At 38.7% G+C, this 16,109-nt stretch overlaps 1 protein-coding gene across 4 annotated transcripts in view; it reads right to left on the bottom strand.

The window, feature by feature from the left end:
- Positions 1–5,987, bottom strand: part of NLGN1 (neuroligin 1) — a 276,854-nt gene extending 270,867 nt beyond the window's left edge. For all 4 annotated transcript variants that reach the window (XM_090147721.1, XM_090147722.1, XM_090147723.1 and 1 more), the window contains exon 1: positions 5,192–5,987. In XM_090147721.1, coding sequence (XP_090003847.1) covers positions 5,192–5,684 — 493 coding nt within the window. In that variant the 5' untranslated portion in view covers positions 5,685–5,987. The remainder of the gene's footprint in view (positions 1–5,191) is intronic.
- Between the last annotated feature and the right edge of the window lie 10,122 nt (positions 5,988–16,109).

Genomic DNA, 16,109 nt, shown 5'->3' with positions numbered 1-16,109 from the left:
ATGGTGTCTCAGGAATGAAAAACAGGAACACAGTGATTCAAAATTGAACAGAAAAATGCAACAGCCTTCTTGTTTTAGTACGTAGCACCTGAGTTCAGGATTATGGACTACATCTGCACCAGCTGATACTGCAAGGAAGAGCACTGGCCTTGCGAGGCAGAACAGGTTGGAGGGCACTTCAGCCAGGAGCCAGGAAGGGCAAACAGGAAAACTCCAGATGCGTGCAGGCAACTACTGACACAAGTGAACTACAGGCAAACAATTCATTATGAATGGGCTAAGTGGCTGGGTGAAGATCTACACCCTCTGCAAAGGTTGAGATACACCAAAATACAAACTGAGGTATGTCTGGGAGCTTTGACATTCATTCTCAAGACATCATAAGCCCTGGTAACGGTCTGCAAGTGCATGTTCTTAGCCTTTGGGCAGTGCAATGTAATTTGACACAGCTGAGCCTGCAGTGCTGGAGGCACACACCTTAGACTTCTTTCATTTATACAGCCCCAGAGAAGAATATCTCAATTGTTTTTCAGTAATACAGCATCCGCAAGTCCAATACTTCAATATTATTTTCTACATCAGGCATTGAGAAAAGAATCTGATAATCAATCAACAAATGTTGTAGATGGAAATACAGATTTCCTCAGGTCCAAACTTATACTTTCCTTATCAATTTCAGAGCTGAAAAAAGCATACAGAAGTATGGTTATTTAATAAAGGTCCTAGAAACTGTATAGGTTGCATTAATTAACTTTTTTTTCCAAAACCAGACAGTCAGTCAAACAGCTCTGAGGTAGTTAAGCAAAGTATTGGAAGAAACATCCAACGCAAGCAAAGGGTAACAGGCTAAATGGAACTTTTCATATCTGCTTAGATTTATGAAAAATCTTTCATAGTGCTAAGATTAAAAGCCTTAAAGTTATCAGTGGCATTTATGAATCACAATTGATAGATATTTTCAAAAGAAAAACAATGAATGTTCAATGCAGGATGAGACAAAAGCACTGCTCTTTTTATTTTGTTTCTGAGAGAGTATTTGTATGAACACATATATGTTCCTGTGCATCCATGGTAATCGCAGACGTAACCCAGAAACTATGGTGGTGGGAGCTTTGCTCTCAGAAAATCAAGTAGCCCATTAGGAGGCATAAATATTAATAGAGCTGTCTCATACTACACTCTCAAATGAGGTAGTTCAGATCATGATTCTTCGCATTTAAAATTTATTCTCTCCACCAGCTAGAATAAGAATCAGAATCCACATGTGAAGAAGTCACTGATGTTGGGCAGTTTCTTAGCCATTGGTAATTCCCACATGTAAAAGTAAAGATCAAGTAATTTATTTCCTTATTCTACCCACAGTTCTCCTACAAGTAGTCTTGTCTCCCAAACTACTTCCACAACATGCAGTATACATCATATTTTCTATGAAAACCACACCTCCACATGTTCACACTGAGATCTATTCAGGCAACATGAAGGCTTTTGCACCAGTTCATTGCAAAAGGCACACTGTCATCCCAATTGCAGAACACGTAATATATGGGCTTTCTTTTAGTGGTCATGCTAGTGATGATTTTCAAACTTCATTTTATAATTGTCGTTAGAACTTAAAGTAGAACACTCATGGTGCAAACTCTTGTAACACAACTAAATGTATATACAATATTTAAAAAAAAAACAACCACAGGCTTGCAGCTGAAACAGAAGGTACAACCCTCAAAAGTGGTAACGAGTTACTCTGTCATTCCAGATCACAAGTTCATGCCTTGACTATAAAACAGAGACCAGCAACACTAAAAAAAGTGCAAAACTATTCAGGTATTTCCTATAAATGATGCCAAAGTTTGCAACAACTACCACATCATCAGCAATATAACCAGTATCAGTCAGTAAAATGGTGTCATCTAGGATATAATTTAGGTACTACTACAACTTAAAACTACGGAGACTAACCACAAAGAAAACAACACAAAACTAACAAATGCCTTTGAACAAACTCTCTAAAACCAGCCCTAGCAAACAGGTGTTATTGTATGCACATCCATAACAGAATTAAGCAACTTCTGACCTTCACAGACCCGGTAAGAAACAGACGTGAAAACAAATGATCTTTCATTACCTATAGAGACAGTAAATTGAAGTTTAAGAAATATACTGAAATATAAGCAACGATATTGAGCAAAAATCAGATAATATATTTCCTTCCTTCTTTTCACTCAGCTCCCATCCTATCAACTTGTAGTCTCTGTAGTGCTCATATCGAATCCCAGCAACACATTGTAATGGTTATAATTCCCATTACAACATCTAGCAGGACTTGCAGATAGGATTGCTTTCATTTCTACATCTGTCTTCATCAGATTACTTCCTGTTCTTCAAAATTTTTAATTTCCTCATATCCCTCAGCTGACAATTAATTCTAGTTGCTAGTTTATTTATCTAATAAAATCTATTTCATATAATAAGAAGGCATTAAATAGTACATAAGATAGCGTATTGTTGGCTTGGTAACTTTTAATTTATGTATCTTGTTTTAATTAAGCAGACAGCATAAAAGTTTTCCTCTCATTTTCCTATTTACTCTTTTCTGTAACTTATCATTCACCGATTGTAATGAAATGACTACAACCTAATCCAGCAAACGAGACAATATCAGTCCTTTCTTCTTTCTTACAAAACCAAGGCCATTTCCAAGCTGGAAGATGACCTTACTCTACTGCACCTTTGTTCTACCACTTGATCCCTTCCACTCTGGGGTATGAAGGCACTTCAGGCCAAGGGGAACCCAAGGCTGTGTATGGGTGAGCAGCAGGTGAGCTGCTCTGCAGGGATGGCTACCGCTCTGCCAGCTGCCCAGGCAAAAGGTATCCAGTGATTCTTAGCACTTGTCAAGGAGAAAGGTAGGCTGCTGCTGCTTCTTACTGTGCTGTTTGTGCAATGAATTTAACTGCAGAAATACCTCCTGAATTTCAAACAACTCTCTTTATTCTCCTTCGAGCTCACAAGACAATAAACATGACTTTCTCATCTACTGGGCTCTTCTTTCCTTTATTTTTGCTATTTTTCTGACTTTTTTTTAAAATATTCTCTCATAGGAAAAATACTTTCTGAGAACAATGATGGAGATCTGCATCTTTATTTATGACTTTGTGAATCAGTGTCTGGGTGATAGGAAGTGAAAGTTGCTCAGCTAATTACACACGCTTGATGAACTGCGTAATAACTGCTGCAGCACTGCACATTAATTGAATGCATATAAATGACAGCAGTTATTCTAACTTGAATGATGTGTGAAGAAGTGACGTTGCTCACCGTACCCTGATTATCTTTGTTTCCAACTTTGGCAATCCAGCTTAAGCAATTGCATTTTTACAGCACTGAGAAAAGAAATTCCCCAATAGAAACATCAGAGGTTGACTCAAAGCCCAATGCTTTAAGAACAAATTTAACTGCCTTAAGTAACTGCAACTGGATTCAGACATCTAAAAAAGCATACGCTGAGCAACTACAATTAACAATTAATAATTAACAACTAGCTGCAATTAACAATCAGTAAAACTGCAAGAGCAAGAACCTTGGAAAATAAGGCCACCTTCATTTAGATGCCTAGATCTGAGTTGAACCTTGCCTGGCTTTTTACCATTTCTTGCTGGACTCTATATTTTTTCTGGAGTAACTGCAGCATATAGCAACTTATATTAAATATGCAGACTACACATAATAGGTACCTTCCACACAGCTCTGTTTCCTCTAAAAAGCACTCTAGGTTCAAGAGCAGACCAACAATTACACAGCACATTTTAGAGATAATAATAAAAAATAATGACTTGTTGAAAAACAAATGTGTAAAGTAGTATAAAATTAATACTTTAAAGTTGTTACCAAATACCTGCTTCAAATCAATACCAGAGTATACCTTGCACATCAGATATCAATTGCCTGAGGATTTGGAAACGTCCACAAAGAAATCTGCAAATTCCCCCATGGGATCTAACGCTACAATGGTAGAAGCCAAGATTCTAAAACACCCTAGTTTCCAAAGTATCCAAAGTATCACCTCACAACATTTTAACATTCCTATGCACCCCTATTAAGAGATTTGGGGTTTTACAAAGAGAGCCATCATTACCCAATAAAAGAAATCAGCACTCACTTATCAAAACGCAGAAACGGAAGTGTTTCACAAAAACGTTCCAGAAAAGTTATCACTGCTTTAAGAAAACAGCATGGATCACATAGGAAATCAACGCAGATTTTCAGCTCTGCTTTGTCACAGTACCTAAAAGCCATAGCACTAAGCCACTGGATTACAGAGCTGTGGAATGCCAGCAGCATCAGTAGCTCCCAGGCATGAGAGCCACCTCCTGTGCATGCATGTACAACGTAGGGTGTCAGTATATGAGGGACAGACACTCCTCTATACCACGAGGCCACGACAGAGAAGCTGCCAACGAGATCAGTATAGGATAGTGAAAGAGAGATGCTCAGGATCAACCAAGTTCAAGCTTTACAAATGTTATCTGCTCAGCTGCTTTATGCAGTCCTCTCCTTAAGTACTTTTCTGGCTTTATTACGACACGACGGACCATAACTGTTCACTTTACAGCATCAGCAAATCAACCTCTTTCAGCTGTATTATATGTTCCTCCTTTGCAAGGTTTCGATTTTTCCCCCACTTTTTTTTGTACACTTTATACATACCTCCTTTTCTACAAATTTTCTTGCCGGGTTTTCTGGCACATTCCTTGGATATTCTTTTGACTGAAAAATGAATAGAAGACTAGAAAATAACATGGAGCTCCGTCACAGACAGTAGGAGCATGCAACACCACTATCTAATTCAAATATGACCTGCGTTATTAGGTGCGGAAGAATCTCAACTTGTGGTGCCTGCACATGCAATGGATAAGATGTTGATGCATCTTCCCAGAAGTCAGTGGGTGGCAATGAGAATTAGGCACCAAATTTGACCTAAAAATACACGTGCTGTGGGAGAAAAGAAATGAGTGTAGACAGAATTCTTTTTTAAAAAAAGGACAGATGCATACAAAGAAAAGCAGCATGCATACATGTAGTATGCTGGCATGCAACAAAGAAAGCCATGCTAACAGTAGACATGAATTAATATTGTTAGAACGTAGAACAGGAAAATAAAAAGATCTCCCTGTTTTGCCTGCTATTAACTCACCATCCTCGGTTGGGACATAGATATTTAAATAGAGGCAGTCTTCATTCTGATCTTGTACATAGGTGGAAACTACATCCAAGTTATTAGTAAACCACACGGGAAGCATGACTTCAGGCAACCTGCCTTCTATAATGTTCTGGGGACACACTGGAGCAAACTGAGTGGTATTTTTGATATCTGCCCAGGGAGACGGAGGCTCAGGAGGTTGAAAGCGGCGCTCCCCTGTTGGAGGGGCAGCATACGGAACCCCGAGAAACTGAATAACAGGCCCCAAAATTTCATTATTTAGTTCCTTCTTAATCCCTCTTATCTTGCCAAAGTTGGTGGTCACCACTGGGTTGGTATCATCCAATTTTTGGGAGGACACAGCTGCAGCGTGAAGCAAAAATCCAAGTATAGAGAAAGCAAAAGTGGCATTCAATCCCATGTGTAGCAGGCGGGCTATCAGCGCTCTCCATACACAGTTCAGCCACATGGATCTTGGAAAGGCCATGGTCCCACATTAGTTGTGTGACTACAATGAAGCAATCTTATTTGTATCCACTGGTGTAAAAAGAGGGCGACCAAAGGAAACAGATCAAGTTTCCTAAATAGGAGCCTGTCAGAAAAATCTCAAAAGGCTTTTCATGTGGTAAGTATCTTCCATTGATTTCACACTTATTGAAGCTGCATCTTCACTCAGCACTATTTATCAGACTACATCCTATTGACAATTCTGTTTTCCATAGCAGCAATATGAAGAGAGCGGCCATTTACTGCAGAATCCCCTCTTATAAATCAAATCCAGTTAGCCGCAGGTCTATATCCTGGAGAAAATGAAAATAAATCATTAGTATGAAAGAGCTAATATGAGCAGAGTGATAACTAGATGTTTCACAAGTTATGTACATACATTAATAGCTGCTGGAACCATGTAAGTAAAACTGCACTAGTTTATGGGTCCATGAAATGGTGGGTGAAGCACTGATTACTGGATTATCCATAATGTCACCTGTTGAATTTACACAGGTTTTTCAGAACAGATCTGATAGAAAACATTTTTAAAATTCACCTTGTCAAGAATAAGCACTTTGCTGCCAGGCCCCATTAAGTACATGTTTATGTTCATATTTAATTCAACTGAATCATCTCAAAATCAATTCTCACCTTATTTGCACTAGTTACCAAAAAGAAAGTAATTATTTATTTAAAGTAAAAGAGTGAATTGAGATATACAGGCATACAGAAGACTCAAATGCTTTTTATTTCATCCAGAGCAGATGACAATACATGCAAACATTTGTTCATTTTAATAATACAACTTCTGATTCAAACATCAGGACAATTGGTATACCTTTATAAGAATAACACATATTACCATGCTTCGTATGGTTTTCTTATCCCTCAAATGTCTAATAGCTAATGAAATGCACCCAAATTGTGGCAGTGCGAAAGTGCCACAGAATGACAAAGGCCCACAGTCCACTCCCACCAAAGTGAATGGAAATTCCAGATTTGCACAGAACTGTGACTAGACATCAGTGTTTGTCCCTGAAAACTGATCAGGAAAAGGGTCTGAGCAGGCACGCTAGGGATGGAGCAGTACATCACAATGTTTACTTCAGACCCGTCCCACCTTCCTTTTCAACTACTCACAAGTGAAAACACACCATGAACACACTCAATTCCTACCACTCTTATTTTACAATACAAACAACAAAGGCTCCCATAGGGCAGTAGAAATCTTATCATTCATATACCCACGTGCTGACCAAACAGTATCCTGGAAAAATCATCAGTTAGGATCAGGGACTGTATAATCGCAAATTCCAGACTCTATTTTCAACCACGTTAGCTCAGAGGTTGTCACACAAAGCTGTGTTCCAGCACTTCTGAAAATTACTCAGTGCATATCATTATATCTTCCATATGAATGTTAAACATATTTCTAACACGACTTACAATATCCTATTATTTAAAATGCAGTGTTATACACAACATAGCAGTGTAATCTTACACTCCCTATTAAGCAGTGTGTAAAGCACAAGAAATGTGTTTTGCTTTGCATAGGAAACATTTTAAACCACCTGTTTTTGAACAGCATTGGCAGTTTTAATGAGAATTGTTTTTTTTTTTTTATCACATCTATACACATTGGAGAGAGAATTCAAAAGAACGGCTTGTCTAATAGTCAGACTACCCTGCAGTTTGGGTTATTAAAAAGGAGATTGTAAAAGCTATATAGGACAGCAGGAGATTTGGTTCATGTCTAGCATTCCTTTAGCTCTGAACAATCTATCTCAGGAGGCAATAAGGAGATAGATGAAGCTTTTCCACAGTTTTCTCTCTCCCTTTCTTTCTCTGCTAATTCTAACACCTTCACTGTGAAACTGCATTAAGAAACAGGCTTATGCCCTTCATTCTCCAGCTTCAAATTCTCTGCGTTTACTGGAAACACACCAATTTAGCTGCAGAAAATAATTCCCCTGAGTTAACGTATGCGTTTAATAAACTTGAACAGAATGGCATACGAACAATTGGCTCTCAGTAAGCTTTGTCACATTTCAAATTTTGAAGGTAGTGGGCTATTGCTTGAGAAATAGTAAAGACAGGACAGGTGCTGGAGCAGAGGCCACTTCATGCAGTTTTGCTGCTCTGAGCTGATGTGCAGTGATGGAACAGGAGGTCATGGAAAGATGGAACAATTCACCCTATGAGATATAGACCAGTTTTCAGCTCTAAGACAGCTTTCTAACCCACCATTGGTACCTAAAACAGGAAGTTTTAAGATTGATGGAAATCACAGGAGTTAATCAGAGCAGAGACATATTTTGGATTGTGAGACTTTGGCGAGACATTTTCCTTTAAATAATAATTTCAGTTCAGAATAAGTTATGTAAATTCGAAGCAAATCATGAGCCAGGCTACAGTTTTAAGCTCGTTCACCTTGCTGCTGCAGCTGAACATCTCTGCTGTGATTGAAAGTTCTGGTTTGCTTCCCTTGGATGAAGTTCTGCTCTAAGACAGAAACTGGGCTAAACTGATAAGAATAAATTGTTTGGCTATTCTCATTAATTAATGAGAATAAGCTAGCTTCAGTGAATAGATTTTTAAGCCACACAAGGCAATAAACTGTAAGGCTTTGCGAAGTTGGAATCAACAGATTTGTATTGCACTCATAACTTGAATTCTAGGTTTGTGTTTTTCCCCATTAGGCAACAGTTTATTGTTGAGAGTCAGATAGGTCAAACATCTGAGCCCGTTGCTGGATGCACCGGGGCTACAAAAGTAAGAACACTAGCTCACAAATAAGGAGACTGAGATTACTCAGATGTGATGAGAATTTTATGCCAAAATTTTATATCCTTAACTAGGTGGGAAGGCAAAGTGGGGATGCCAGCCTGGAGCTTAGCTGTCTTAATAGCTCAGCATCAATGTTGGACACAAAATTTTCCTTAGTCCTCCAGCAGATGATCTACATAGGACTTTCCCGTGGTATCCGGGCTCCAAAGGACTGATCAGGAGTCAGTGAGACAGAAGCAATTAACAGGAGGGGGAATAATCAGGGAGATGAGCAGCACAATAAACCAAAGAACAGAGACGATCAGTTTGAGCCAAGGTATGAAGCTTTAGCAGCAGAGTACTGTAGATCTGAGGAGGACGAGGAGAAGCATTTTCAGATTTTTTATTGTCTAGATGTGAGGATCACAATTGTTCCCTGTGGTAACGCAAATGAATTCTACTGTAAAAGGTATTTGATAAAGTCTTTCACGGTCTTTGGAACAGTCTATGCTATATGGAGGTTTTTTCTATCATCCATTATTTGATTATCTTCCTTTCTGAATTTAAATTACTTTATAGCTCAGATGCTGAAATACTTTAGAACAGCATTTAGTATGCTGAGGAGCGAACAGCCCAAGATAACTTCAGAGTATCTTTGCATTTCCAATGACACAGGGCATCCCACAACCAGTCGCATCTGCTGCAAACTGCAGCAGCCAAACTCCTCTTTGTCACTCTTGCACAGAGCTTCAAATCTTAAGGGATGTCTTGAACTGTACCACCTGTCAATAGCTCCAACGGATTAATAAAACCTTCAGTGGGACTCGGTGCTCCTGGCCATATGCTGAGCATTATTTAGTCTTTACACCACTGGCTGTTTTCTTTTTAGCTGAAGATGTACTCTGTGACTTGATAATCATGCTTAAAAATTCTTTTCCACTTCAATTTTACTGCAAACTCCCAATTGCACAAAAATTCATAGAAAGTGACTGTAAGGGTTTCGAACATCATATAATGCCGCTTCATCTCGAAACACAAATACAATTTTGCAGAACCAACTGCATTTGCATCCATTTTTCCTTACAACGGTCTCTACTTACGACTGAGAGCCTAAAGATGTTTTGTGTCTCTAAAAGGAAACCTGTGTTCTGAAGAACACTATGATCCCAAACAGGAACACGGCCAGCGAAACAGAAGCCATTAAAGGGACAACTGTGACCCAGGGTGAACACCGGATCGCTGTGACACAACGATTGTCAACATGATCAGGCAAATCCTCCAGAGACGTATCATGAAATTTTCCATCTCTTCCTCCACGTTTCAAGTTGGTAAAGGGAAGTGTTGTTTCAAACAAGGCGTATTTTCTTGCAGCATAGTAATAAAAATTTGGAAACAGACTCTGCTTTTGGGTACTTCCATAGAGACTTGGTTGAAGGAAGGGATTTACATGTGTTTAGTTCAAAAAATGAGCTATTTGCATTCCAAAAAGCAGGTCTATGCAATGATAAGAGAGGAGACTGCAATCCTGAGTATCACACACCTTAGAAAGGCACAGATCTGGATGGGTTTGGGGAGCTTCAGAAAGCAGCTACAGACCCAAACCTATTGACATGCACAGCCTTTGCTGAAACTGCCAGCAAGGGTACAAATAAGACATTATTCTGATGGGGTCACGGTCCCACCCCACATTAGTATGAGATTACAAGTGTTATGCTACACAGGTCCGCAAACAATCCAGGGGCAGGGATTTCCAAATGCTTCAAGCTGTGTCAATATATCACTCACAGATCAGAGGATGATTCCTCAATGTAACTCTCCCGTTTGCCTCTATTTAACAGCACCTTTTGTACACAAAACCTTACAACCAAATCAGCAAAAACTACAAGTGAATATATATGAATACATTATTCAACACAATGAAGCACAAATTAATGAAAAGTTAGATCAAATTGAGTAGATGATATAAGACTCATTTAAATTGCCATGTACTTTTCAGTTTCGCTATATTTTTGTTCTTCCCCATTAGTGGGAATATTCAGCAATGCTAACTCATTATTAATTAGTATTTTCATGATCAAAAGATCTCTTTAAATAATTTCTGCATCTTGGTTTGCCAAAATAAGAAGACTTCTGATCTTAATTTTCTATTAAGATGTTTCTGAATTAGACAAATTAAATGTATGGAAAGAAGAGGGTCACTTCAGTCTTACTATCTTCCATTTACTCATATCAATAAATCATTTTCTTAAAACAGTTCTACTTCTTAGCTGAAGTAATTGTTTACATTACCAGAAGTTGGCTACAATTTGTTAACGTGGACCGTAGCTATCTGACATTTTGCACAGTAAGTAGGTAACGAAATGGTGATTTTACCCATAACAGAAAGAATGGGTAACTCTGTCACTTACGTGTAAAGTTTTAGACAGCTAAGTAATACAGATTTAAATTAAAAATGACAGATGCACTGGTGTGGAATATAATGGGCACTGAAGTGAACCTTTATTCCTTTTAGCAGCTTATGGTTAACTCTTAAATGGACCACATTTATACTCACATATGAGAGCTAGAGCTATTCTACCAAATGATCAGATGGCTATTGTGTTGATGGCAGTAGAGTGCTTCAGGACATGAAGAGTTTTTGACCTACTCTAGGAACTGAACTGAATTCCTGTTAACCATGGGTCACTCCAGAGAAAAACAAATATTCGACATCTGTCTCTCATCTAACATCTCCAATACTGAAATCGACATATGCTACACCATAAAGCCAACTTAATTTAACTTTCTTCAACTAACGCTTTTTAAAAGTGATTGCTTTATCAGCAGAGCATGCCAGAGCTTGGTATTAGAGCACACCAGAGCTTGGTATACTCTGCTCAAGCAATCAGGTGGGAATGGAGGGCTCTGAAAGGAGGTGTTCTTTCAGCATCCCATGCAGGTGAAAATGTTCTAAAATTAGTAACAAAGTTCATTACCTCATCGAGCAACACTTGATTCACACTGTGGTTAATCACGGGAGAAAAATAAATTGGATTTTGTTAACTATCTTTAACACAGTTATAATACCAACAATAATACTATGCTTAATGGAAGATCATCACCTAAGGCAAACTTCTGTATCAGATTCATAAGAAAGATGCCACTTTGATTTTTCTATTTCAGGCATTAGAAATTCAAGGTTAAAAAGCTGAAATACAGTTATTACATTTTCTTTGCAGAGAATGCTGAAAACACGGATAATGGAATGAACTCAGATTTTGTCTATGAATTGCTCTGCTATCTGGCTAACATATAATAACACTTCCAGAGCACACAAAAATCTTGTTATAAAGCTAGATCAATAGCTAGCTTTTTAATATGATGAATTAAAAAGAAAAGAAAAAGGCAACAAACTTCCTTGTGGCACCAACACAGCAAATGTTCATCTTACTGGATCTGATCCTGGTCTCAATTCCATCAGTGTAATCGAGATCAAATTCCAACCCATTATAAAAACCACAGAGGTACAAATATAATTTGTTAATCATAAACCCAGTATCTCTAACTCAAGTTCAAAAGTGCTCTTGACTGGCGTTACCATGCTTACAGAGCTGTGGAGTGCACACTACATTTGGAGTGCAATATTGGCATCATAGGGATCTATCAACTTGAGAGTCCATTTCCTGTGATGGAGCATTCTGTACATCTGTGACTTTACTTGTATTTCTTCCAAAATGAATTTCATGCTTAACTTGTTTTTCTTAATTAAACTTCCTTTAGCGGTTTCTAATATGTGCATTATTAAAACTCATTAGTCCCATTCATGCCTGCCTGTCATTTTTAGCTTCACATTCATGTATTGAAGTGCTCTGTTGCTTTATATAGGAAGCAAATTAAATAATAAATATGAGAACTTGAACGTTTTATGAGTGTCAGTATGAGAAAGTGGCTGCAAGGCCCATAAGGTTTCACACAAAAAAAGCATTACAGCTAAAGCTAACATGCTGACACATCTCTGATCTATAAAGTCTGCAGTAATGGCAGCAGTAAAGTGTTGTGCCATAGATGGGGAATTTTTCTCTCACGCGAAATAGAAATAGGATAGAGCACAGACTATATTTACCGTTGTAAAAAAATTTCAAATAAAATTTCCCAAAAGCTTAGAATATAACACTATTAAATGTCTGCAAAGATTTACTCTTTCCATCTCACTTCACATGTAGCTCCTATTATTCAGCTCCTTGTCCCGGTATCATTCTCTACTACTCTCTGCCAGAGAGACACTCCTTTAAGTTATGGCACCCAGCCTCAGATCTGCCTGTGGCCACGTCCCAGTCACAGTGACCATGACTCCAGTGACAGAAGAGCTTCCTGACCCCGCAGTGACTATTTCAGAGCCTCGGTCTCCAATGGAAGAACCAGTCTGGAGAAACAAAGCTCCACTCCACAACACCTCATTTTCACAGTCTGGAATTGTCAAAATATTTACCGTGTTTTACAGCAGGGCTCCTCTGAAAGAAGCAGTTCTCTCCTCCTGAATATTTCTAGTGCTACGTGCCTATCCAACACTTCACCACCTACGAGTGGGGTTTTATTTGGAAGCTGGTGGATGGGATTGGGAAGGGGACAGTTAAAGAAATATCTGCAGTTCAGGTACTGCAGTGGAAAGTTTCAGAGAGATGGAATTAAATAAGAGTACAAGATACAACATAAATGTATTCCCCCTCATTAAATTCCCAGAACCAGTTCAACAAGTGGGTTAATGGCATCTCTAGGCAGGTTGTGATTGAGTAGATTTAGAAAATATATTTTACATTGCCATTTAAGTTCTCTGCTTGGTTAAAAGGATATGAGTCACTTGAAATATAATATTTTAAAGTGTCCTTGATCATTTTTATGATTTTACATGCACGTGTTGCTAATTTCAAAGCATTAGATTCTCCTTTATAATGGTGCAGAAGACCTAACCAAGCATCAATGGAAAGTAGCAGACTACCCAAAGGCAGCACTAAAACTGATTATGCAGAAAATGTTACAAGAACAAAATACAGGAATTCAACAAATGGGGGTAAGGGAGCTCCAACTGCTTTTCTTTTAATGGTCTCATCTATAATTTGCCTATAGCAGTGGGGGAAAAAAAAATTCACATTGAGGTATGCGGTGCAGATCTGTACATGGCTGGATTACCAGAAGGATACGTACAGCTGTGCCCCACGGTTTCACACCCAGAGTGTCTCCTGATACCACCTCTCTTCTTTTAAAGAGCAAAGTGGGGTCTTAGAGTGGGTGCATGGGAAACCTCACCCGTGGCAGTAAGTCGCTAGCTAGGCACTTGTTCTCTTTGGGTAACAAACAGCACATCATTAACTACTCATAATTATGAGAATGAAGTTTGTTGGAAAAAGTGGGGTCTCCAAAGGGGGGTGAGAACATGCAGCTGAGTCACCAAGAACTCAACATGAGATCCCCTTGTAATTGTGAGAATCCAGTAGTCATCCAGGGAACACTAAGTCATCCCTCCTCATTAAAACAAAAGGACGTGTTTCAATATCCACACTGAACCAATATATCACTTGTTGAAGTTTGCACATCAACCTTTTTTTTACATCCCCAATCTCCCCCACCACTCCCACACAAAGTCCTCTGCAACAAGCAGGTTGCGAGGAGGCATCTCTCTCTGCATGCACATTCCTTCCTGATGCAGAGCTCAGAAGCAGGGCTGCTGTAATGGAAATGTGCTTTTATAACAGCATTTATTCAGCAGTCAGGATCTATTTTTGTCACTCCCCATTATATTTATCGTGGATGGATCTCTGGGACTAACAAGAAATTACATTGTTTACTGGATCAGATTGATTACTGCCCATCTTTTATTAAAAGAAATACCCAAAGGTTTCTACTGAATCTCTGGCAAAATATTGTCTTTTCACTATTTGCTTTCAAAGAATGTCTGTCTCCTTTTGCTCTTCTTTTTCACTATTTAATTTTTAAACAGTTTCCTTTTCATGTGATTAAAAAAACATAATAAATATGACAGCAAACAAATAATTCAAAGCTAGCCAAGGCTCTGTAATACAGCTCCACGTCTCTATTAGAAAGGAATGTGTATTTGCTTTTAATAAAGAAAGGCACGCCAATCCATTACAAACTAAGACCATGTCTAAGCCTCTGCTTTCTTCTCTTTTCCCCAGACTCCATTTGAACAATTACAGTGGTTTGTGCTTGTGTATGTGCCAGTGGATATTAAATATGCAAACTGATAAAAAATAAAACTGCCACCATTACTGTGTTCAAATCTTCCATTCATCTGCAAATCAATTTATCAGCCTACAGCTCCATCCCAGTCTTTAAATAACCCTCCTCAGCAGCCTGCTCCACCTCCAGCCAAATAATCCCGAGCAAGCCCACTTTGTTAAGGGTGTTTCAGTACCAACAGCCAGGAGATCTCCTTACCCTACTGTAGAGAAAGGGGTGAGATACCCAAAGCAGCAGCAAGACAACATCTCTGCTCGCTTCCACGCAACGTACTGCCTTAAACAGCCTGAACACTCTCTGATGGCTTCGCTGCTACTTCACTTAATGACAAAACAGAGGTGTTCAGCCAAATCCTGCTTCCTAGTACACTTAGCGTGATTATCCTCAGCCTCATTTTTCTCCCTGCAGCCCGTATGTGGTTCACATCAAATACACAGAAGAAATGAGAACTGTTGTATGTGTTTAAGGACACCTCGACCACTTCCTGCAAAACTGCTTTTTGCTACCTTGCTGCAATCTGTAGCTGTAGCCTAAGAAAACCACTGTCGTTTATTAAAGTAACTAAGAAGTATCCTTCTTTCCCCATGCATCACACACCACAGGGAGAAGGAAAAAAAAGAAGAAAAAAAAAAAAAAAAGTAAAAGAAAGAACCACCCAAGCAGTATTTCCAAACATGGCTACTTAGCTCTTGGCTCCCAGTCTGCAAATCTAATTTCAAAGATGCAAAAGTGGGCTGTGTGTTACAGCTGTTGAGCCCACACAAGTCTCAGTGCAGTCAATGGGAATCAGTATCTCTGAAAATCAGGGCCCTGAATAATGAGCTCTATTTTTACATGCTCATTTGTATCACGCTTGGTCTTGCACTTGTCAGGTGCCTGTAATAGAGTGCATGCAATTTCATAAGTATCCTTTGCTTCAGATTAAGCCAGTCCAGAAAATAATAAAAGAGAAAAGTTCCCAAAGCTCACAGTGATGCTCCTTCAGCAAGCATAACGTCTAGATGCATCCAAAACGCTCTGACAGTAAAAATAAAAATAAAACATATATATATATATATAAATAATAATTTAAAAAGCAACAACAACAAACAAGCAAACAAACTGATAAAAAGCAATGCAGGTATTCAAGGAGCCCAAAAAAGTTATTTGGAGCCTTATCACAAATACATGTTTTCAGACATGAGTGATCTCTGGAACGTAGCGGTGCAACCCAGTCCCACTGAGGCTATGGACAATTGCAAATACTGCCACACTGGAAGTCAGCAGAAGAAAAGAAAATATTTCCTAGAACAATTTCTTACACTTCTGCTGGGGATAAAAACAAAATATCTGCTCTATTTCCAATGCACAGTGCTAAAAGCATGCACTTCGGTATTTATACCATCTGTAAGGGATGTTTCCATTTTATACCAGTGGTCATTAA

This window comes from Phasianus colchicus, chromosome 10 (genome assembly GCF_987193195.1).
Source record: "Phasianus colchicus chromosome 10, bPhaCol1.hap1.1, whole genome shotgun sequence".
NCBI classification, from domain to species: Eukaryota; Metazoa; Chordata; class Aves; order Galliformes; family Phasianidae; genus Phasianus; species Phasianus colchicus.
This window is presented reverse-complemented; position numbering and strand designations above follow the sequence as displayed.